Source organism: Rhagoletis pomonella, unplaced genomic scaffold, assembly GCF_013731165.1.
Source record: "Rhagoletis pomonella isolate Grant_MI unplaced genomic scaffold, Rhpom_1.0 Rhpom_scaffold_00002, whole genome shotgun sequence".
NCBI lineage: Eukaryota > Metazoa > Arthropoda > Insecta > Diptera > Tephritidae > Rhagoletis > Rhagoletis pomonella.
The window spans coordinates 1,921,154-1,946,442 of NW_023458556.1; the positions used below are offsets into that span (position 1 = coordinate 1,921,154).

The 25,289-nt window shown below is 39.0% G+C and overlaps 1 protein-coding gene across 1 annotated transcript in view; it reads left to right on the top strand.

Annotated features, from left to right (window-relative positions):
* Positions 1-24,351, top strand: part of LOC118732411 (teneurin-a) — a 108,014-nt gene extending 83,663 nt beyond the window's left edge. Inside the window, exon 8 of the mRNA XM_036461545.1 lies at positions 19,412-24,351. Within this exon, the coding sequence (XP_036317438.1) occupies positions 19,412-23,334 (3,923 nt within the window). The 3' untranslated portion in view covers positions 23,335-24,351. The remainder of the gene's footprint in view (positions 1-19,411) is intronic.
* Positions 24,352-25,289: the final 938 nt, after the last annotated feature.

The following is a 25,289-nucleotide window of genomic DNA, read 5'->3' on the forward strand; positions in this document are numbered from 1 at the left end:
AGGGCATTTCAAGCCAGATCAAACGGTGCACAAGATATTTTGAGATATGAAACAAAGCAAGGGGGGTTTTACTTAAATTGAAGAACCAAAGAGAATTAGTGGCAACTTTATGAGCATTTTCACTTCATTTAGATTTAAATGCTGAAGATCAGCTATTACGGACGCCTACTTTTCAAGGAGTTTGCAAGAACTTTTGTTCAAATTTTGAATGCGCTGCTCCAACAAGAGTGCTTGCTTTATTAAAATTTGCATAGCTGATGTTGCCTCCGCGCGCGCGATAGCGACTGAAGTGCCTTCGCGACCAATGTTCACAGACTCAGTTTGCATAATTTTGGCTTTTAGGACTGTCTCTCTCCGCAAATCCATCACACAGAGAGGCGCAAGTGTGCACATAGGGCAACCCCTGTATGCTGCCTTCCGCCCCTACGCACATAGCCTTTGGTGATTAATGCCGCCGTCATCAACTTTAGCTAATAACATTGATTTTCACTTTTTTGCCTTTCGCACATTTTGCACACACACACAGCCGCCGCTGACCTATCGGTGTAGGCGTGCATAGCTCCAGTGTAGTTCGCTGCATCTTTTAGGTGTTGTAGCAGATGGAGGATGTATTGTGCTGATGATGGTGGCGCTGGGCGGGCTGCCGGGTGACCGGGCTGCTAAGTTGCTGTAACTTGATTAATTACCCCTATTGATTTTTCTTACTGAATATTCCATGCAGCACAGACACTTGCGTCAGACTCACATCTACACTCTCGTAGCTCCCCACAGCTCACTCTTTGCTGTTTTTACATTTCTTTTCGGATATTTCGACGACTGCTGCTAATTTCACTACAGACATTTATTAATTATATTGGCTCTTATCTAATTAAGCCTTGGTAATGCGCACAAATTTATACCTTTACACGGCCATATATGAAAGCGGCAAAAAATGCAAGGCAGCTAACAGCAAACGCGACAGACGATATAAACGATTTATCACTTCAATTCGAAGAGGGGTGGAAATACGTGTAGATATTGATTTATAGCGCAAACGGGGCAACAACTGACGGAAGGCGTCGATTAAATGTGTACCTACATATACACTCCGTGTCAAAATTATATACGCACCACATATTGACAAGTTTTAAGATTTTTTATTTTGGTTATTTAATTTTAGTTAGTTGTTTTTTTAAATATAGTCCATTTTTTTACAAAAACCATACTGCTAGCTTAGTGGGCAAAGTTGCTAAGTCCATTTTTTTAATTTTACAGGAGAGGAAAAAAACTTCTTATAGCCACTACGTTCAAGTATTTCGCAAAGCTTTGAATAAATACAACATTTTGTGTGTTTAAAGCAAAGAAAAACTCCATTAGAATAAGACCAATTCGATCTTTATTAAGAGATTTCGTATCAGTTTGGTTTTGTCGGATTTTCGGTGCCTCTTTTGGACTTAGCAAATTTTCCTTTCATTGAATATAAACGAGAAAAAATAAAACAAGTATGTACTTTAATCATTTTCAAAACTATGCATTTTTAGTATCCCTGGCTTCCTATATCAAAATATGAGTAAAAAGGGAACTTAGCAACTTTTAACCTAAGCTAGCGATATACATATGTTCAATGTATGCAAGAAATCAACATATTTCGTAAACATTTCAAGTGGGGTTTAATTAGATTTCTTAGAAAGATTTTGAGTAAGCAGTTTTGTAGCCTATTCGATTTTAATACAACAAAGTTTGAAGCTTTTGCTCATTTTCTTTTATATCGGAGAAATTCGTCCAAATCAGTATGGTGCCACCCTTTCCACAGTAAGCAGGTAGCATTGTATATAGATAAAAAAAATATTGGGAAGGAAGGCCTTTTCTTTAAGTCGGTTAAATATCAAAAAAATATACTCTGAAAACTTGTCAATATGTGTGTAGTTATATTTTTGACACGGAGTGTAATTAGGTTACGGGTCGCGGGGGATTTAATTACCTGGTCATTAACTTTGCTACTGCTCACATCTACCAACAACTATCAGCTGTATATGGTAAGGATAACAACCCGTAGTATCGACTGCTAAGAAAATAATAGAAATAGTTGAGCAGAAAATAAAAACATTGATTTTTGCATCGATTTGTATCGCAATAATAATAGTCGATGCTGGAAGGATATCGTCAGAAAAATTTCTGTAGTTAGTGTCTTCTTCTACTTCCGGTTAGTAAGGTATATAAATAGTTCCGTGTCGCCTGAAAAAAATTCGTCTCAAATATTTACATAAGTACTCGCAAAAGATGATAGCTCTCTCAACCATGGATAATAGTGCTGTTGATCTTCTTACTCCCTTTTCAGACGGAGTAAATAGTTTGCAGATTTTGTTTCTTCAGTTTTGGTTAATAGCTCTATTCTGCGCTGTTAATAAACTTTTTGTAGCCGGTAAATAAAGTTCCTGTAAATTTTTAAGCCCTTTCCGCATTCTTTGCAGTCTTGTAACCGGTAAATTTTGTTACCATCTCATAAGCTCGTAACAAATGATTGCCCCGTGAAATATGCAATGCCAGAATTTCAACAATTCTTCATAGCTGAATTGCTGAATATTTTAACTGTATTACCATCGTACCCAGAATCGCGGTGACAAGAACTGGTAACATTTTTGGTAATAAAATTTTTCGGTTACAAAATCTTCTGTAAAGTGCAGAATAGTTTTAGTTTAGTAGCGGTTACTGAGTGGTAATTATTTCGTCTTTGTACTTTTTGAGGTGCAGAATCAGTGAGTCCCTTTTTGATGGAGGGTTTTCAATGAAGTTTTTCAATTGGTTTTGTGGGTAAACAATGGTTCTTTCGAGCGATAGCATTGGTCCAGCGACCTTACTCAAACAATTTGGATAGTGATCTGAGCGTTATTCGACACAGGATTTTACAGCGAGTAATTCATGTGAAATATATTTCAGTATGCGCTTCGAGATATTTCTTTGCTTGCTTCAAGGTCGTTATATTTTAGCAAACTGCATAGTAAATATTTGAACAAATTTTGAAACAATTTTTAATTAGTTTTGAGCATAAAAATAAAAACTCGTATATTAAATAAAAGTATATATAATTCACGTGCATCTTAAATTTACCAACCAAACAATATATTTACTCCCAATCTGCATACCTTTAGCTTGTGTACATACATACATACATACAAATATATTCATAGTTACCCTTTCTCCCTCTAATATCGACTAATTTTGTTACAAATCAGTTCACACTTGATTGCTTTCTAAGTTTTATTTAAGCAATCCTTAGTGAATACCCTGCAGAGAATTGCTCGACTAATCTCCAAAGAGAGTATTCCAAGATTAGTCTCATACCAATATAATTCTAGATCAATTAGTCCCCGACTCACGTCTAACCTATTTAAGGCTGGTTGTTCAATACCTGATTAACACAAATCGGAGGTAGACGCTCCGGTTAAGTACAACGACTGCTTTATCGATCACATGTTATTTGCTGGATGCCGATAACGTCGATAACGATGTTTAACTGGGAGCTAGAATTAACCAGACATGGTGCAAACGGCCCTTAGTCAATGAAATTCCAAGTGCGGCGTTGGCACATAGAGAAGGTATTCGCTTAACAAACCTGAGAACCCCGTGTGGGGTATTAGTCGCATGCTCCTTTGCGATTGCTCCTGGAGTCATCCCAGATTAGACGCATTTCTTGCAGGGTATGTACGCATTTGTGTATGTGCATATTCATACGAGTACATATGGAAATGTGTTTTTATGCCTGTATGCACATACACAAATGAGAAAATATAAGAAAGTACACTTGATTGCGTTAAGTGCCTGCAAAAATGTTATTGCGGCAGCTCCGGAACTCGTGTCCTGGGAATTCGGCTGTATTCACAGCAGAGCTCGAACGCATGACAAATCGACAACCAGAACGCCAATAACAACAATCATACTAAGCAAATGAACTGTGATGCAATCATCAAACCGACTGTGATGAACTCGCAAGTGCACGCACACACACACACAAACGCACATTCAGTTTTGTACATACTGTGTGTGTGTATGTATGGCTTTGTAAATGGAAACGAATGATGACTGCAAATACAATATCACGCTCATTTGAGTTGGAATAAATGACGAGCATGGCAAATAAATTGCAGAAAAGGAATTTGTTAAGTTTAATTGCTTCGATGCTTACCATCTCGGCTACAGATATCTATCTATGTACATAAATTTATGAACGAAATGATTTTATGTTTCATAATTCATTGGCTACGAAAGTAATTTAACTGGGCATTTTAAGTAATTAAGTACTTTTATATTTAAAAAAAAAAAGTATTAACTATTCAGTACCATTCACTTAACTTAATTCACTAACAGTTTCTACAAATGCAAACAGTCACACATTTACGCAACCACAGCAGAGAATTTTAATAATTTATTCCTTAAAAATTTTATACTTTTCACAACTTAATAAACACAAAATATCTATAAAAAACGAAATGGTTTGTAAAGTTTTGCTTCGATGCATACTTTTCAAGCGAAAAACCAGGAGGAATAGTTACATAAGCGTCCATGTGAAATTCGAAAGGCAAATAATCTGATTAGGTTAGGCGGGCTATTTTTCGCAACAGTTCACTGGGTAGTCACAAAGGCCCAGAGGGGAATAGTTCCCCTAAATATACTTACATCGTACTGATGTTTTGACTTATCAGGAGCGTCCCCGTAGAGCGGCGATACCTAATCTGCCTATGCCCTCGAAGAAATGGTCAGAGAGATTTGAAGCCCTTTCTTCGTGGTGCAAGTTATTTGCCAGGGCACACGCGTTACTCTTCGTCCGTCCAGATTAGTACACCTTCCCTTAGTATCTACTATGGAACTTCCTTTGTAGGACATCGCCCGTTACTCGAACACTCGTTCGCCTCTGTAATTCAAGAAACACCTGTAGGCTCTGGGCTCTCCTAAAATATGACAATGGACCATCTAAGAATTTGTGGGAGTTTTAGTTGAGAACCTTGGCTCCTTGGGTACAGACTGGCTGCCTATAAAAAAGGCGAGATCACAGTCGTACAAGCATTGTAGTAGTGGCAACCGCAAAGCTCTCTTACTTACATACTCCATGTATCAATTTTTTTTTATTTTTTCTTTGCACTCATACATATTTTGTTTAATAAACATACATATGTACGCTACTTGATAGGTACAATTATTGCAGGTACTGTCTTCCCAGAGAACGCATAATCCGATCTGCCTTATTTACAAAACATCATTTTTGCTCACACCAAAGGTTTTTCTGTAAAGGGAAAAGGGGGTATTTTCAAACTACAAATTTTCACCTAAGGGGGAAAAGGTGCCAATTCCATTTTGTGTTTAAATTGTTGTAATTCTTCACTTCTCTCAAAATGAGGTAGCACGACTTTCGATGTGAAGCAAAACTCTCGGGGAAGACAATACCTGCGTATATGTATGCGATTAAAAATCTTTCAGCTTAAAAGAAGAAAATTTGAAGAGTTGAAGGATAACACAAATGCAGCCTAAATTTGGCAAATAAATAATTATGTTATATTTTAAGCGCTTCGAAATTTTTTTCATTTTCCACCAATTGGAAATATTGGAGAATTTTTAAATCAGGCACCTGCCAACAATCAACCCTGTGGTTTCGTTCCCTTTTGTTTGAAAGTTAGCTGCGGAAAGATACGTGTAATAATGTATGTACATTAGACCGGGTCAGTCTATATACGAAAGAAAAGAATTGTGATTCCACCGTCATAAAAATGTTCGTCCTTTCCGCGTCGCAAAGGAGCCCGTCGGCATTCCTTCAGGAATTTTTATATTTGGCCCGATTATTGGGCGTAAAGAGATCTACATCCAAATGTACATATATGTACATATACATTAGACTGTATTAAATAAAACGAATGTTTTTTTCGGATCTTCATTTTTCAGTTAGCGCTCGAAAAAATAAGAATTTTCAATGAAGAAAATGTTGTTCCGCAACTTTATTATATAAATAATTAGATTTTACAAATAAAAGAAAAACCTTAATGCGGTTTTGTAAACAATTAAGTTATCTGCCAAGATAGTCATATATCAAATTTAAAAAACAAACTTCGTCTTTTTTAGAGCTAATAAGCTAATTTAGAGCTTTTAAAAACCTTTCGAGAAGCAAAACTTATATAGTTAATTACTTTATAAAATTTTATGATTTAAACAAACTAGTTTTCATACTTTCATTGATCCCCATATCGTATGTTAAAAGATAAACACGACTTTACTTAGAGGAACCATCAAGATAAAAAAATAAGTTTAAGTTTAAGTTTAGTTAAATTTTGTTGGCTTAAAAATTTCTAAAAACTCATCAATATACTATTGCAAAGATGGTTATTTCACATGCACATGTCACTGGCACAGGTATTTTAATGTTAATCTCAGTGCTGGCGGAATTTCATTATAAAATTTGAGCTTGTATTGTGATTGATACGAAAATGTTTAATTTTGTTTTAACCATAATTGCATTTAGACGGGTAGAAATTGGGTTAATCAATTTTGCTTATCGAAAGATATATTTTATGCCAAGAAAATGTTTAAAGGATATTCACATATCCAGCACACAAAAAACTTGAAATTAGGTGGCTGATTATAAATCGGCAAGGACGGAGATTTTTATGACGCCAAAATCCTTTCCAAGTAAGCTTTCAAGCTCCGGTACCCAGTCTAATTTACATGTACTTACATATCTACACATCTATCGACTATCGAGACACAGCAGAGAGGCGAAGTGCAACTCCCTTCGAGTTTATGGACAAATGTAGCCGTCGTACAATTGGCGCGCAATTACAAGAACGGAAATCTGCCGTTATAAATGAGTATCAGCAGTTGTAATCCACTGGCGAAGGAAGAGCAATAGCAATAACTAAAGTAGCATAAACAGCAACTGTAATAACCGCCAACAAAGACAATAACAACAATGACGACGATAACAGCAGAAGCAACAGCAATAAACAACACAATAAAAGCGAAGGAGTCAACGTTCGTTGCCAGGATATTTTAATTTCGAGCAGACTGACTTTGATCCCGACGCCCCGGTTACTGATACATATATGGCTATGTTGTGTGTGTGTGTGTGTGTGTGTGTGTGCGCGAAACCAGCAAACGGCAGCAATTGTGAGCACAAAATCGGCAACAATGCTAAACTGCAATAGTAATTGTAATAATGGCAATAACAACAACAACAACAGCAGCTGTAGCAAGTGAAAAGGAAAAGGAAAAGGCTAAAAGGCAACAGGCAGCTGGCATCAGGCTGTAGCCAACGGCCAAAACTGCAACCAAGAGCATAGCCACAGCCACAGTTATAGACACAGACTCACCAACAAAGTTGCACTCGCAGCCGCAGCTACAGCGCTGAAGATATGTAATGAAATGTATTAGGAACAAAAGAAAATGGAAAAAAGATTGCGAGAACAATCGCTGAAAAGAAGAGCAATCATCTTCGCCATTTTTTTGTTTTCTGCTGTAGCGATTGCGCTGTTGTGGCATAAATAAAGAGAATAAAAGGAGATAGTTAAGAACAACAGCAGAGCGCACTGGTGTGAGGTGGAGAAATTCTGCCCAGTTGGAAAATGTAATGTATAGTAATCGAAAAAAATAATCAGTAAAACAACCCCTTTCACATTCGAAAATTCGAATTTTTTCCAGGGCGATGTCCTAAGAAAAGTGGGGCATTCAATTTTGCATTACCTAGTATCGAGAAATGAATGTCTTTTTATCTGAAATTTTTGGAACTTTTTGAATACATTAGAATGCTGATTACGTAGTTAGCAGTAATATTATCGAGAACGCTTAAGAATTACATTCGATTACTTATCACGCATGTAATGCATTACTACTTTTCCTACGGGGTAAGTACTATGTGTAGGGGTCTACATATATTATACTGAAGTTTTGCACAATGCCAAAAACAATAACAGAACAAAACTGCAAGAAAATTATTAAAACAAAAATGAAAACAGCTATTGGGGGCGCTACAGTCGGGTGATGAGAGCACCGCCGCCGTTGTAGACATCAAAATTAAATGAACAAACAACTAACTATGCCTCGCGTAACTAGCGGCAGAATGAAAAAAAAAATAACGGAAGTAGAGAAAAAATCAACTATATAAAAAATCGCATCCGCGGGTTGTGGATTTTCGCGGCGTTGTCGGGTTTTTGTTGCACTCCCATAGCTGAACTAGAAGAAAATTCAGCCAAAAGAAAATCGGATGTTGTGGAGAATGCGTAGAAGGGCAGAGATCACCTTGCAATGCCGCAAAATCCAGACGAGTTGAACATCATCGCCGGCAAAAACAACAACACCCAAGGAAAAAATTGACGCAAACAAACAAAATGGAACTCAACGCATTTGTGCTAAGCCACAACCGGATGCAACTAAGGTTTCCTCCCGGCCGCACCCAAACCTGAGCGCAAAGCCGCTCTCAGTTTTGTATCGACAATCTTCCACTTTGCCACGCTATTTATTCATTTACGACCTTTCTGCCATTAAGGGTATACAAAAATTAAGAGAATGGGCTTTGGGATGGTTGAAAATAAGACACACATAACTTCTTTCAGTGGCAGCCCATGCTGATATTTAAACATTATACCGGGTCGCTAAACAAGTTTTTAACTTTCCCCTCGGGTTTGAAAGCTTTCATTATTAGAACAAAATATTGAGTCTATGAGATGGGGTTTTTCAAAGGCTGAAGTGAACTCAGCCGATCCACTGAGACCCCTCAACCTGCCAGCCTTTTCTCGCAGAAAAAGTCAAAAGCCGTGGGATGTGCGGCCTATAGCCTCCTGATGCGCTCCATGCTTACCTAAGGAAGCTGATGCTCGTTGAGTTCACGTCGATTACTTTAAGCCGATCGCCGAATGAGCCGTTTGCGATGTGAATGGAGTTTGCAATCTTTGGGCATTGGTATGCAGTGAACTTTCTTCTCGGAGCACATTTGTGTTTCGCACGTATACGAAGAGCGGCTTAATAGTGTAGCGTAGTGAAGCTACGTTACAAGTCTTAGAAATTGTCATTCAAAGAAAGTCCTTAAAACAGGCAAACGAGCTTTTTTCATAACGTTTTTAAAATTATTCTTCTTCTTGTTCGGCATTGCAACCCTGTGTCGGTTTTGGCCGAGACTCCTATACCTCTCCAACTGACCTCAATGTGCTTCATTATCCATATGTGGAAGATGTAAGAGAAGGCTTGTTCGATTGCCTACCGAGAACAAAGTACCGCCTACATATCGGCGTGTCATATTATTCGCTTCTGGGGATCAATTTGATATTATTAGTGGTGTGTAGGATGTATCTTAGGTATACGAAGTCATTCACTACCTCACAGTTATAACTGTCAACGGTGACTAGGTCTAAGGCCGACGATGGCAATACGCCAGCAGCATCGTGCGCTTTTACGATTTCCAGCTTCCCTTCGGCTATCGAAAGCGGCACCAAACACTTTTTCAATCCGTTCACTGGTCATTGTTTCAACGTAGCGGTTCTCAAGCCCAGCACACAATCCATTTCGGGGAGTTAGCATTCTCAATATTTGATCGCCCCCAACCGGGTTTTCGGTTGCTACTTGGTTTTCGGAGGATACTTGGTGTAAATATCGAAAGTTGTGAGCAGCTTGAACCGCTTCCCGGTGACTGACAATGCGCGGACTTCTGCACCCGGAACCGCCCTCCACTTTTTCCTAGTATCCTGATTTCTACGTATTTCATACCGTTGAAAATATTTTTCCTACGCTCGTAACATGATCCTTTTAATTGCTGTTTACCTCAAGGAGATACTTTAGTAAAATGAATTGACTTAACTTTTAACCGACTGAATTTAAACCTCTAATCGTTGTATCGCTGATCACTCGAGATGTCAGTCAGTCGATGAAAGTCAGCTTCTAAAATATTTGAATATACCAGTGCGTGTGGAAAGGCTGGCAGTTATGAGCTAAATAAGATGAAGTATAATTTTTTGCTTTAACTTAATAACACTGATGCCACCTTTAGTAATGCGTTAGCGGCTGTACGTGAACATCAAAAATGCAGCAATAAAATTATTCGGGCTATATATGTATGTACATTTATATGTAAATAAATAGGTGACCAGACTAGACCAGAGCTTTGCCACCCCACACACCAAGTGGTGCAACAATTTTTTAAAGATTCAACAATAAAAATTAATTCACTTTCAAACTAAACTAAAAGCGCTTTGAAAGAATAAAACGTTCGCACTTTTCCGGTAAATTTTTAATTTGCTTCGCAAAACTTTTCAGCCAACTCGTAAATATTTTATATCGCGTTTAACCGCTCCGGCCTGCAACGGAGCCGCGATACCGTGAAGCTCTGAAGCTCTGAAGCTGTGAAGCCGAAAAGCTGCGAAACTGTTAAACTGCGATGCCAGTTAGGCGGCAAGCCAACCAACCGCTGGCCACATGCAACCCATACAAAATACTTGCATACTTATGTATGAATGTGTGTATGTGTGTAAGACAGCGCCAGAACGAAAGGGGCGCTCAATGGCTAAAGGCAAACTTTTGACGTTATTTTCCTGCGATTTCAAAGAGAAAAATTATTATTTTGCCGGCAATTTCATTGCTGCCGCTGGCTTTGCACCGCCCGCGACAGTAATCCTTTGTTCTGCTGCCATTGTGCGCACATCGAGTTCCTATTTAGCTTCGTTTTTTCGTTTATTTAACTGGCAAATAGCCCACAAACGGCTGAAACAAAAGGAACAGAATCACATTTGCTTAAAGTGGCAGAAGTAAAAGCGAAGGGGAACAATTTTAATAGATACATACATATATTAAAAAACTTGCTGCCGGTGCAAATACCAATTTACTAAAACACGCACATATATACACATATACATACATGCATCTGTATTTAGATTGAAAACGCGTGCTATTGCTATGAGACACAATTCTTTTTTGTTGCAACGACTTTCGCCGCGTCGCAACCAATCTATTTCAGCGCTTCTCCTGCCTTATTGACTTGTCACAGTTTTGGCTGCGCTTTTGGATAACAGTGAATTGTACATTAAAAAAAAAAAATAACTGCACTACTTGCCCCTACCACGCTGAGCGGAGCCTGCGAAAATCTCACTGAGCCGAGCTAATCTTGGCCACTTGTTCTGAAGTGGCTCTTCATTTTGATTTCTGTGCTTCTTACTTTCATTATTTGCTCTTAGTGCTGGTATTCAAAGATTTTCCCCGCGTCGGGTACATACATATTTTAGCCGCTTTCTTGTTGCTATTGTCCGTTTGGATGCTTGGATGTTGCCAAGCGTCGGAGCTCCTTTGAAGTCTTTACTTTAAGTAGGCTTAAGACTTAATGCACTTCGCCTTTGAATAAGTTCGTTTCTTTCTTCGCGTGCCTCATTTCTCTCCTTCTGTTCGCCCAATTGTGGTTTTTGAAATTTGTTTCGTTCGTTTCTTCGCGCCCTATGTTTGGTTCTTCTCTACTTTGGCTGACTTTTCGTTGGCCAGTTGAATTGGCTACAAACGCTTCCCCGGTGTCGCCTCTGCGCGTCCGGCCGCTGCCTGTTTATCGGGCTGCTTTGGTCGGCTGTTTTCATTAAATGCTCTTAATACCTTTGCTGTAAATGCGGTTTTCGGGGATTATGCGATTCGATTTCTGGTGGAGGCCATTACTCCTTCATCCGAACGTTTGCGCCGGCAGAGGCAAAGAAATTGCCATAAGTGCTTATTTGTGTGTTTGAAAGCTGTTATTCTGAAATACTTAAAACAAGTACTCCTTTATTGCTTATAAGAAAAAAAGGATTAGTCGGTTTTCGGTCTCACTAAACATCCTACTCAACATACGTACACACACACAGCCGTATTCTAACAAAGTCACCGCTGTGATTTCTACTGCGCCTCAAAGTTTGCTGCTGCAACACAAATTTTTAAGTTTTTGTGTATTTTTCTAGCATTTCGATACCTGAGTGGAAGACCGACCTATCCCGCACGGTGGGCAGGAAGCGAAGATAGGTTGCATAAAAATGTCGACAAAATCTGAAAGCAGGGTTGTATTTGTTGATATCTTAAGGTTAAGAATCCGCTTAAATTGAAATCCTAGCTGCTCCTGTTTTAAAGATATCCACATTTTATATACTTCTGATAGGATATACATATTTGCAAAAGAGGAAGGCGTACTTCTCGATAATTAGAGCATATTTATACGAAAAGAAATCTCATACAAATCTGTTCCCCTTTTTTAACTCACTAAAACGGATCAAATCAATGTGAAACATTTCCATTTTTTCCTACCGAAAGAATAATTGATCGAGATTTATTGGGCGCTACCGGTATACAACTTAGATAAAACACCACAATTACCTTTTTCTGTAGCGTGAACTTTCCCATTACAAACACTTTCAATATCGCAATATATGTATGTATGTATACAATATTGTATGCTATATAATACGGTAGTAATTTTTTATTAAAGGTTTGTTGCTATAAGCAAGTAGCGCAGGCAAGTCGCACTGCGCTTGTGCAAGAAATAAAAATGCTCTAACTTAGGCCAACGGTACTCCTCATAATAAGTAAATAAATTCAAAGCTTGTATGAGATTTATTTTGGTATTTATGTACTCTTCTTTCAGGAAATAATGACTATTGTACATCCAGAACACAAATGCGATCATAAAGAAAATCGCATGAAAGTATGCGCTTTGTGTGTAGGGCTGCCAGACGTCCCGGTTTTCCCGGACATGTCCCGGTTTTAGACTATTTGTCCCGATGTCCCGGTCCAACCTTAAAATGTCCCGGGTTTCATTTAAGTGTCCCGGCTTTCGATTTGATTGCACAAATTTTGCTTAAAAATGACTACGCTGAGAGAAAAAACGCGTTGTAATATTAAAAAAAATTGTATGAATTTACTGGGGAAAATAACGCATAGTAAACATGAATATTTTTTATTTGATTATCGTTTTGAAATGTTCGTACTTAAAAACAATACTTTCATACCATGCACACGTGGTGTTGAATCAAACTGAACATTTGAATGCACATTTACATGTCTGGCTGTAGCTGAGTGCACGAAGATGCTTGCCACAATTTGCTAATTTCCAGAGCGTCAGGGTTCAAATCCCATTACAGACAGCGTGGAATTTAAATAAATTTTTTTTTTAACTTAATTATGAAAAAGCATCCGTTAAGTGCAAAGCGCTTCATTTTAATATTGGCGTATTTCAATTGATATACTAAATACTAAAATTTGTATACTTAAATTATTACGAGTTGGGTTGGTGCTCTTTCATATGCGATTTTTTTTTTAAATGTAGCACGTTTTGCATAAGCAATAGTTGATGATTAATATAAGTATGTACCTAAATACGTTAAAATGACATGCACAGAGTTTTACAATTATAGCAAAAGCCAGAAGTTTTGAAACAAGCTCACAGCAACGAAACAAATGACTGATATTTTAATGTTACCCTGTATTTATTTTTTTTTTTCGTGAAACCTAGATTACTTATAAGTACCGTGCCGTGCAAGTCTGAAGTTACCAGAAAATTTCGTTGATTTTTTTCAATTATTTATTTTTTGCTGACAGTGTCTTCCACATACAAAAAAATGTCGAACATAGTTTGTATGGAAGAAACTCTCAGTAAAAACAATACCAAATATATTGCCTCGTTCAAAGACATGAGCAAAATCGTGAATACATGGTTTTCCGCATAACAAGCGGATCTTAGTAATTTTGACAAAAATCTTAACGAACTCCGCACAGCTTTGAAAAGTACTGGAATTTCTCAAACTGTCAAAACCCATTTTATCCTTTAACATTTAAAGCAATCTATTTCATTCTTGAATAACGATGGTTTAGGATTATGGTCCGAGCAGGCCGGGAAGTCAGTTCATAGGGAATTCATTAAATTCTGGGATAGATTCAAAATAAATATGATTGATAAACCAACTTTTGTGAGTCGCCTGAAGAAAACTGTAATGACATTTTCATTCCAGCATATATAAAAACTTAACTAAATAATAAAATATTTGAATACTAAAATGTGTGACTATATTATATGGTAAACCAACAAAAAAAATAAAAGGAAACAAAAAACATATATAAAAAAATAAAGCAAGAAAAAATATAAAAAAATAAAACCAAAAAAAGAACAAAGAGGTGCAAAGTAAGTAGCCTCTACGTGGTGCGCCTTGGAAACGATTGAAACCGGCTAAAAACTTACATAAACTTATATTTTCACATAATATATATACACACATTTACTCACACATACATTGTTGAATATTTAATGCACAAGGATGTTTTTCTCTTTCGCAAAAGTCGGTCCTATCATAACTATGTAAAATGTGGATATCTTTAAAACAGGAGCAGCTAGGATTTCAATTCAAAGGGATTCTTAACCTAAAAATATTAACAAATACAACCCTGCTTTCAGTTTTTGTCGACATTTTTATGCAACCTATCTTTGCTTCCTGCCCACCGTGCCCGGCAGTCAATTCGAAAACGCCCTATCTTAGAAATCTTTTCAAGGATGCCCAATTTCAAAACCTGATTGAAGAACGCCCTACATCAGAATTTGATTGCAAAACGCTTTATCTCAGAATTTGGTTGAAGAACGCTCTTAGCTTCGAATTCAAAAACGTTGAAAATACATTGAAAATGTGCTATAAGCAGAAAAATCTGTTTTTACGTATGTTACGATTCGAGCCCAGCATTCCTTTAGCAGTTTAAGATCCGAAATACAAAATTTTTTTTATTGTTCTACAGTGTTAGGGTGTGTTCAGACAGAAAGCCGAGCGGCGTGGAGCGAAGCAAGGTGGAACAAGGCGAAGCTGCTGTTGTTCACACTTAATAAATCGAAGCGTAACTGATGGACTCCCACCACAAAAGTTACCGTCAATGAAAAGCGGCAAAAATATTTGCTCAATTTTATTCAAAAGTTTAGTTGTAATATTTGATTTTGTTTGAATATTTTGATATCTTGTTTGCAGCAGCGTCATGAAACTCAAAAATTCAATAGAAAATTCAAAATCAAAAACTGCTTTGCTTTCCGATTTAAAACGTTTCTAAAAAAGCTTGCTGTACGAACTCTTTCATATACACAGCTACAGCAATTTGAAAGCTTCACTTAGCCCGGAACAGCTTCGCTCGGCTCGGCGCCGCTTTCTGTGTGAACATACCCTAACACAGTCTAACGCAAAAATTATTTCCAACAATTTACCTAAATAATTTCCATTCTTCACCTTTTCACAAGTTCAAATAAGCTTTCATCCGCATGCCTCTGCTAAGCAGATGGTGGCTTGAAAATAAATGCATGGATTATCATTAAATAAATATATATATGAAAGCACTTTAACTCAAGCAGAAGTGCAAAATTCATGTTATTTCGCAAAATACCGTAAACGCAATGGCTGCTTGAACTTCTTCTCGAGCAAACTTTGCCCGATAAATATAATTAAATGCTCAACGCTGCACAGTAAACTTTCATTTAAAAATCTAATAATTCACTCATAAAATTTATTGCACAGTTCGCACGCACGCACGTTGCACAACTACTTAGAAACACTTGCTTAGTGCACGCATGCTTGTATGCGTGAGTGCGTGTGGGTGTTGGCGTGTTGGCGTGTTGGCGTGTGCCCGGATGCCAAGTAACGCTCAGTAATAGTCGTTGCATTGCACATTGCTGCAGCAGCATGAATGGGTTGCCATACTGCTGGTGCGCTCATGCGTGTGGCAATCCACCCAACCCACCCACCGCCACCAAATGTTGAGCTGCCACCGGCACAGTGGTACACGTTTTTGTATTGTGGCCAATTTCATCACCTCAAAATCCGACATGCAAAAAACTGTACCATATCACCACTTGCAACGTGTTGTTGGCGCCAGGCTGTTGGCTACAACTTTTCGCATTGCAGTCAACCACATTCCATTCAGGCTTCTCTATTGCTTTCACATTCACATACTCACACGCACACATGCATACTTGTGCAGCCGTCGTACTCATAGGTGGCCTGACAGGGCGGCATCCTCCTGCTGCTGGCACTGCAATGTTGCAGCTTGCGGTCGCCTAATTTTTATTTTCTGCTTTCACATGGCATGTGTACGAGCTTCTCTGTCCGATGGCTTACATGTTACTCCGTCTCCGTATGAAAATTGACATCATCAGCAGCTGTGATGCCGCACTGCCTTGCTACCATCCGTCCCGTCCCGGCTCATGTTGCTGCTGTGTTGCATGAGTTGTGCTGTCAGCAGTGTACTAAAGTGGCTCTGAATGGCATTGCAGTAGCAACAGCAGTCCCAACAACCGCCGCTTTGTTCGCCAATATGAATGGAAAAAGTGGCTCGAACGGGGTATGGGAAGATGCAAATGTAAACTGAACGCAAAACACAATTTCATAAATTGCTTCAATATTTGGCTAATACCTAAATATGCCAACGAACATTGGCTCATACTGAGTCCTCAAAGTAAACACGCAGGAGTAGAGGAGGTAGCACATCGGCATGCTGGAATTTTGATTACTTTGACTTTGATTTACTACAGCAGGGCATGATTTGGTATTAAGTTTGAGATCCGGGGCTTCATATAAAACCCTACACGGGCTCCTTTTCAGGAGGAGGGAGGCAGACTTGAATAAAGTTCCCAGCGATTATTCCTGGATTTCCGTGACTTTTTAATCACTTCTCCTTAGTAAAAGAGCTAAATAGCGCTAAAGGAAAAATAAAAAGAACATATTTTCGACAAATGGGGTTACCCGCTAACTGAAAATCAAAAATTATTCAAGAAATTAAGTACGAATCTCACTTTTGGTGAAATTGAGAAAAAATTCGAAATTTTTTCGTTGCAACTTTGAAGTTTCATAACTTTTGAGTGATTTATATCTACGTCTAAAAAATTATTTATTAATGGATAAAGAAACAATATGAAAAATAAAATATGATGAAAAAACCCATAACTGAGGTTGCCAAAACAGCTAGTAAATAGGATAGAAGATAGTAAAACCTGTTTTGATTCAAAACATTTCTCTCTTTTATCCCTACTATATCTACATTTTATATCTAAATATTGCTAGTTTGGTATGAATGGATAAGGGTTGATGTCAGTTTGGCAAAAAAGTCAGTTACGAAGTTTTGCACATCTGCGATACACGGTTTTGGAATTTAAATGAGGATTTTTTATATGTATGCTTGAAGTGATTTTATTAGGATATTTAACTTGTCTGGAAGTTGTCATTGAAATCAATATTTACAGCTTTCGCAACATGAAAATGCTTGAACTTCGGTATTTCCTCTGTTTGCAATATATTTGCCTTTGGTATCCATACACAGCATTAACTTGTTCAATTAATTTAATTACGAAATCGTTAAAATGAAAAAATTAGCAAGACTATTTAGAGACATCTTTTATTTTGCTTATTTTGTAACAACGTTTGTAAACTAATGTCTTCTAAATTGATTTTCACATTGAAATTGAGAATCGAAATTGCCCAATTTGAAGCTCGTGGAAACGTACTTTTACTCGTAAGACGAAAAACTTTCAAAGAACAATTTTTTTATGAGATTATATCGACGGCTGAGCGGTGGTTCGACCTATATCGGCAGCCCTATTTCACAATTTGGTTCAAAACGCCCTATCTCGTTTTCGTGAAGTGTCATGGAAAAATCACCACTTTTCATTACGGTAAAATGAGTTATGCAAAATAAATAGTTTTGAAAAATTACTGAGTTATTTCAATTTTGTCCGATGTATTAAACTGAAGCGAGGTGTCGAAAGGACAGTGACTTACTTAAATTGATGAATAAGTTTCATATATAATAATAATAATAATTTATACCACTAAGCCCTGCAATTAAATTGCAACACCGTTCAACAAAAACAAAAAAATTTTAAAACACGCGAAACAGTGTAAGCCATAAATAAATTTAAAAAAAAATTAATAAACGACTACGACAACAAGTAACATCTAAATTGTATATTTTTTGATTACCTAAAAAATTTGGATAAATAAGAGCCTATTATCATTAAAAAAATAAAACGCAATATGGTAGTTTTAGCAAATTTTATATTTAAAATTTAATATAGTGAGTTTTGAAACAGTAACCTTTTCATATGTAGCTAGGAATGTACATTATATTACTGTTTTAGCTTTCTCGCGTTCGCTCCTCCATGAATATTTGTCTTCTTTTTTACCACCTCTGCCACTAGGCATCGAAATTACCTCGTTTTCTAGCAACATGTATTATAGAAACTTTTTAATGAAAACAACGCATTCGCCCTCTGAGATCACAACATAATATAAGTATGAATGCCAGAGAAAATTAGGTTTTAAGTAGTAGTTTTCTAAATTCATAAAAAGATGGAGTGTATAAGAGAGGATGATAGCGACTTTTGCAAGTTAACATTTGATGCTGCTTTTTCAGAATATAGATAGATTTTGCACTGTGGCGCTACCCGCCAGAAACTCACAATCGAAAAAATTTTACATAGCGCACTTTGCAAGTGGACTACTCATATGTACTCAAGAAAGTAATGACACCTTTAAAATTTCGAAGTCATTTAAAAAAAAAATTTGACGCCAAAGAAAAATCCAAAAACGCAGTTGTACTATATTGGGCTCCTTCGTTTTGTGGAAAACTGACTTTTGGCCGGTGTAATCAATGTTGCCATTAACATGATTTTTTGAGGGACTTTGAGGGATGTTACTTTCAAAATAAACTTCTTTGTTGTACCGCTGTTTAGTTAAACTTCTCTCGAACAAAAGTTCACCGATGCTCAACATTTCAATCCATTTTTTTTTATGATACTGTTTAGATGTAATTAATGATATGATTAACCCGAGTTTTTGTTTTTTAAGATGACTTATACCACTTTCAAACTAAACGGCTCATATGTAATAGAATATAATAGTATTTGTATCAAACGGAAATTGTTCGACCCGGCTTTTGGTGATTTTAAGTAGAGCTGCCATCCATTTAAGTAAAACAGTGAGAGAGATTGTTGAATATAGCTTTACTCCACACATATGCTTGTGTAGTATTGCCACTTATCTAGAACAAGGAAGTAAGTTTAATTTAGAAGTCTGAAATAAAGTGTTTAACACGTTTATGATTTTTGATTTGGGGAATCGCCGGATTAAACTCCACACGAGGAACATATTTCAAGGGAATCCACCACACAAGATATCAGGCAAAAGACAGACGAAGTTTCTTATGTCTCTGAATGACTTAGTTTCAAAGGAAAAGCGGCATTTTCATTATTTCACTCTCTGTGTTATTCATTAATTAGACGTGGCAGATCTGCTACACCAAGTTAAAAAATCTTAATAAAATGCAAAAGAATTATTGCTTTCTTCCCTGGCTCCACCTCATTTCGTTAAAATAATTTCCTTGAATGAGCCTTGTACGTATGTACATATAAGCACAACTAATCGCCGATATCATTTATTTCCAGGTTCGCTTCATGTTCTTGCGCTCGAGCATTATCTGCCATCACACGACGAGAACGGCGAGTTCCATATTCCGTATCCTCCATCCAGTGAAATTTATGTCTTCAATCGTTACGGCCAACATGTTGCCACAAAGGATCTGACTTCGGGCAAGACTCGTTACAGTTTCCTTTATTCAAAGAATACCTCCTTTGGTCGTCTCTCCACCGTCACCGATGCCTCAGGCAATAAGATTCAATTTCTTCGCGACTACAGTAACGTGGTCAGCTCCATCGAAAACACGCAAGATCACAAGTCTGAAATACAGATAAATGGCATTGGCATTATGACTAAACTGAGCGAGAAGGGTCGTCAAGAGATCGAACTGGACTATGACAGTAACACTGGGCTGCTCATGTCGCGCTCATCAGGCGGCGAGACTTACATCTATCAGTATGACGAGTTTGGACGTGTTACTGGTACCATCCTGCCAAGCGGCGAAATCGTGCGCATCACTTCCGAGCTGGCCGATAACAAAGGGCTTACTGTGTACGTGCACGCTTCCGTTGAGTCACTTTTCTCACGCGAGCGCGGTGAAACGAATGAGTTGCTGGTTTTGGGTGGTGTGCGCTCTACTTTCATGAAAAAGGGTGGGGAGAATGCCGACGCCGAAATTAAACCGAATAACACTCTCGTGATTCACAGTGCCAACGGCGTCGTTGTGGAGTCATCGGCCGTTGCCAGACATCCGTTACTCGAGGCTGCTTTGCCGGTTGAAGCTGAAATGCTGGCCATGTGGTCACACCAGAGCGTCACGATGGGCGAGAGTTTAACAAACAATATGTATTCCGTGTACAATTTAGTGGGTGATGTGCGCAATCCTCAGCAGACACTCAATCGCGAGATTTGGGTAAATCAATCGCGCGTCATTGGCGTTGAATACGACCAGTTTACTAACCGTGAGACATTCTATGATATGAACCGAACTCCGATCCTCATTGTTGCATACGATCAGTCTGGACTGCCAAAGTCGTATTATCCGACCAACGGTTATCCTGTGAACATCACCTACGACCGCTTCAATCGCATTGAAGGCTGGGCCTGGGGTCCGGCTGAGCTCAAATATTCATATGATAGACATGGCCTGCTCTCAGAGATCACCTCACAGCAAGATGGCATAATTTCCTTTGTCTACAACGATTGGAATTTGATGTCGGAGATCGGCTTGGCAAGCCAGCGGAAGTTTGTACTGCAGTACGACGAGTCGGGCGGTCTCAGGCACGTTCTGATGCCATCTGGTACAAAACACTCCTTTAGCATGCAGACATCCATCGGCTTCATCCGTTGCACTTACACGCCGCCTGGCAGTACGCGAGCTTACTTGCAGCATTACAGTCATTCTGGTGCCCTGCTTCAGACAATATTCCCTGGTGACGGCGCACGCATTGTTTACCGCTACAACTCGGGCGGTCAACTGGCTGAGATCGTGCACGGCGATGGAAAGAGCGAGTTTCTTTACAACGATGCTACGGGCATGCCCAGTACAGTCTCACACACCGAGCGGGAACTGGAGTATCGTTGGGACTTTGAATACACCGGAGGTTTGCTGAGCGAAGAGCGCATCGACTATGTGGCCAAGACAGGACTAAGCAATGCCAAATTCACCTATGAGTATGATACTGATTTTCGTGTCATTTCGATCCAGGGACGCATAGGTGGCCAAAATCTACCCTCGCAAAATTTTGCATACAACCAACGTACAGGTCAGCCAAGTCTCATTGGCCAATTCAAGATTATGCATCCAATGCTGAATCAGACACAAGTCTACGATGGTACAGCGACTTTTACGCGGACGGTGGATGGCCGCTTCCTAACGCAGAAAGTGACTCTCTCCATACATCGGCTCGAAGTGTTCCGTATGGAGTTTTCATTCGGAATGCATGGACGCATCACCCAAACACGTACCTACACACGCAACATGGCCGTCAATACATACACCAATGTTAAAAACTATACTTGGGATTGTGACGGCCAGCTAGTTGGGGTGGAAGCTCAGGAGCCGTGGGGCTTCCGCTACGATGACAACGGCAACCTACTATCGCTGACGTACCGAGGTAACACCATCCCCATGGAATACAATGCACAGGACCGCATCGTTAAATTTGGGGAGGGTCAGTACAAGTACGACACTCGTGGACTGGTTGCCCAGAATGCGCGAGAAGAGCGCTTTCACTACAACACACAGGGCTTACTGGTTCGCGCCACCAAGCGTGGACGGTTCGATGTACGCTACTACTATGACCACATGAAACGTCTAACCACCCGAAAGGACAACTTTGGAAACGTAACCCAGTTCTTCTACACTAATCAAGATCGGCCGTATGAAGTTTCTCAAATATATTCACCACGCGACGGAAAACTAATGTCACTAACCTACGACGATGTGGGTCATCTTATCTATGCACAAGTGTACAGGCACAAATATTACGTGGCCACAGACCAGAGCGGAACTCCGATCATGATTTTCAACCAATACGGCGAGGACATAAGGGAAATTATGCGCTCGCCATTCGGTCACATCGTTTACGACTCCAATCCATACCTCTTTCTGCCTATTGACTTCTGTGGTGGCATTTTGGACCCTGTCACAGCTCTCGTGCACATGGGCGATGGTAGAGTATATGACCCACTAATCGGCCAATGGATGTCGCCCAACTGGGAACACGTGTCCGAGCGCATCATAACACCCACGAAGATGCACCTTTATCGCTTCAATGGCAATGATCCCATAAATGTCGACCACGACCGCAACTATCCCGCCGACTTTTCTTCGTGGATGAAGACACTTGGCTTCAGTATAAAGAACTTGGTTCCACAGCTAACGCGAAACCTATGGGAACAGCCCTCGCTGTGGGGTCGTGCGCCGCATAATCCAATTGCGCTCAACATGAAACGACCCATAGATAACATACCGACCATGGCTGTGGAGAGTGGTTTCTTGGCGCACCTTAATGTGCGGCGAATGTCCAATTTCGAGGACTTGTCTGCACCGCCAAAGTCTGCGCTCAAGTTTGATGTCATGAACCCGACCCCGCGTAACATTGGCTCAGACACCGAGCCACCGTTTGGTAAGGGAATCGTTGTTTCTCGCACTAATGATGGCCAAGCCATCGTTTCCAGTGTTCCCGCAGCGAACGCCATCTACCGCGACGTCTACACATCGGTCTTCAACCGCTCCAAGCTGCTGCCATTCACATTTGTGGTGCACAACGCACAGCAAGACTCGTTCTTCTTTGTCAAAGAGGAGGCATGGCGCGCCAGTGAAGACCGCCAGCAACTGAAACGTCTTCAAGGACAGGTGAACACGACCTTCCACGAGAACTCACGAGAAAACGGTAGTGGCAACAACTATTTGGATGTGAAAATTCACGGCGCTCACGCCATAATCAATCTACGATATGGCACCACAGTCGATAAAGAGAAACAGCGCCTCATGCACCACGCCAAATTGACGGCGGTGCGCAAGGCGTGGCACCGTGAGAAGGAGGCGCTGCGTAATGGTCTAACAACGACCATAGAATGGAGCCAACAGGAGATCGACGAGATCCTGAAACAAAGCTACGCGAACAACTACGAAGGCGAGTACATACACGACGTAGCGCTCTACCCGGAACTGGCCGAGGATCCCTACAACATCAAGTTTGTTAAGAAGAAAGGAGCGACCGGTGGTACAGCCGGTGTGGCGAATGCGCGCAAACGCCGAAGAAGAGAGGCGCCAGTGCATTCAGCTGATGATAAAACGCTGAAGGAAACGACGGCGTCGACGGCGGCTGCTGGAGCGGCGGCGGAAGACACGCTCCGGGTGCTCAATAAGCGACGGCAGCTGCTGAGGAAGCTACACACGGATATCGAGTGTCTGCGGAGCAGCAACAACAACGCCGCGTGTTAGCTACAGGGAAACAATAGGGGGAATTAAGAATGGGTAGCCGAAAAAGAAAATGAATTTGTGTTAATTTCAAATTGAAATAAAAAAAAAAAAACAGATTAGAAAATAGTTATTAACTAAAAACTAGAGTAGCGCTTTGGATATGAAATAACTAGAAGAAGAAGAATAAATAAAATATGACTCAATGTAAACGAAGGATATAAGACGAAAGGAATAAATCGGTGTATATGTAAAAAAGGAAATTATCATCCTTCGGAGGATCGGAACGATGCAGTGGGAAGTCACATTTAAGATGCATACATAGAACTAAACTAACAAAGAAACAATTACATACGTAGATTAACGAATGGATAGATATGCCACATAAATGTATGTATTTACAAGAAGATATCGACGATGCGCGAAGGTCGTTTAGACGAAGAGCAACTAGGAAAACTAGGAATAATAAATAACAAATGCAAGAAACAAAATATGTTTTGTATGTGTACAGTAGTGAATAAATCGATATTAAGTATGTAGTTATGCGATAAGATAAGATAATTTATGTCTAACACTTTATGTAACGACACAAGTAGTTACATATACATACATACCTATGTACAATAATAGCAAAATGGGAAATCAAAAATTCACACCAATTTAAGAATATTAACTAAGGCAACAGGCAACAGGCAACAGACAACAGACAACAGACAACGTAGAACACAGCCCATTTGATCGCAGCGCCCGACGGCCGGGGGAACAGCGTCGCCTATTTAGCAGAGAACAGTCGACGCCTTCGCCAAATGGGGGGGAAATGCAAACAGCTGCTTTTTGGGGTACTCGAGCTTTTAGAGACTGGCATAGATTTTAGATACCTACGCGATCAAACCACGACAGGCAGTTAAACGAATGAAATTACAAATGCATGCAAGAACACGCACATGACGTGCATATGTAGTTCAGCTATGGGTCAAATGTAGTAGAAGCAAGAAAAATAAGAATAAATTAGAAAGTTAGTGGAAAAAAACGCTGGGAAAAGAGAGGGTAGAATTCAGCGATCAATTGCGAAATTGTCCAAAATTATGTTTTTTTTTTAACAATTGTTAAATACAAACGATTTGTAAAATATAATAAGATGCAAAATATTTACGCAAATAAGTTAATTAAGTGAAAATATTCCTCCAACATTTATCGGCTAGCAATTAGTAAAAAAAATATGTCTAAATTGAACAGAGAATTTATGTATAATGCTTAACATTTTTACTTGATAAAATTTATATAAAAACCGATAATTTAATGCTGTTTTTGCAGTGAGTTTCCAATTGCAGCTTCCTTCAGTTTTTACGCCAATTGGCTTTTTGTTATAAATTATTAGTTATTTGCTTAAGTGTACGAAAAGGTTAACATTAAATAAAAAATGCGAATTACGATGAATAAAAGAATATGAAACCAATAAAACAGTATTACCAAACAACAATTATTTTCATTTCAAAAATTACTTAAATTTAATTATATTTTCTGTAGATTTTTATTTGCAACCCGAAGAAAGTGTTACAACGTGCATTTCAGGCTCTCAACGAAAGAATGCTCAAACGTTAAGACCAGTGTGAACCCGAAAAGAATTTTTTTTTACTGTGGGTCAAAATTTCCGTTTTCTGGTGAAAAAATAATAATAAAAGTCGTACGTATATGCAAATCATCCTCTTTGACTCCGCCAATTATTGGTGTTTTTTAACTAAAATATTATAATATTACGCAGAAAATTTTACTTAAATTTATCGAAGGTGAACAAATCGTATCCTTGAATGTGAGTGCCAAGGTCCGTTTTCTAAACTTGGGGCCATTATAAATGTATTTTCAATCATCGGATGCTTCTTCGCTGTCAACTGAAACATCTATCGCACTAAACTTCCATGGAATAAAAGTTAAAAAGAGTTAAGAGTTGCCAGGTTAAAATATTCTATATTAACGTTTGG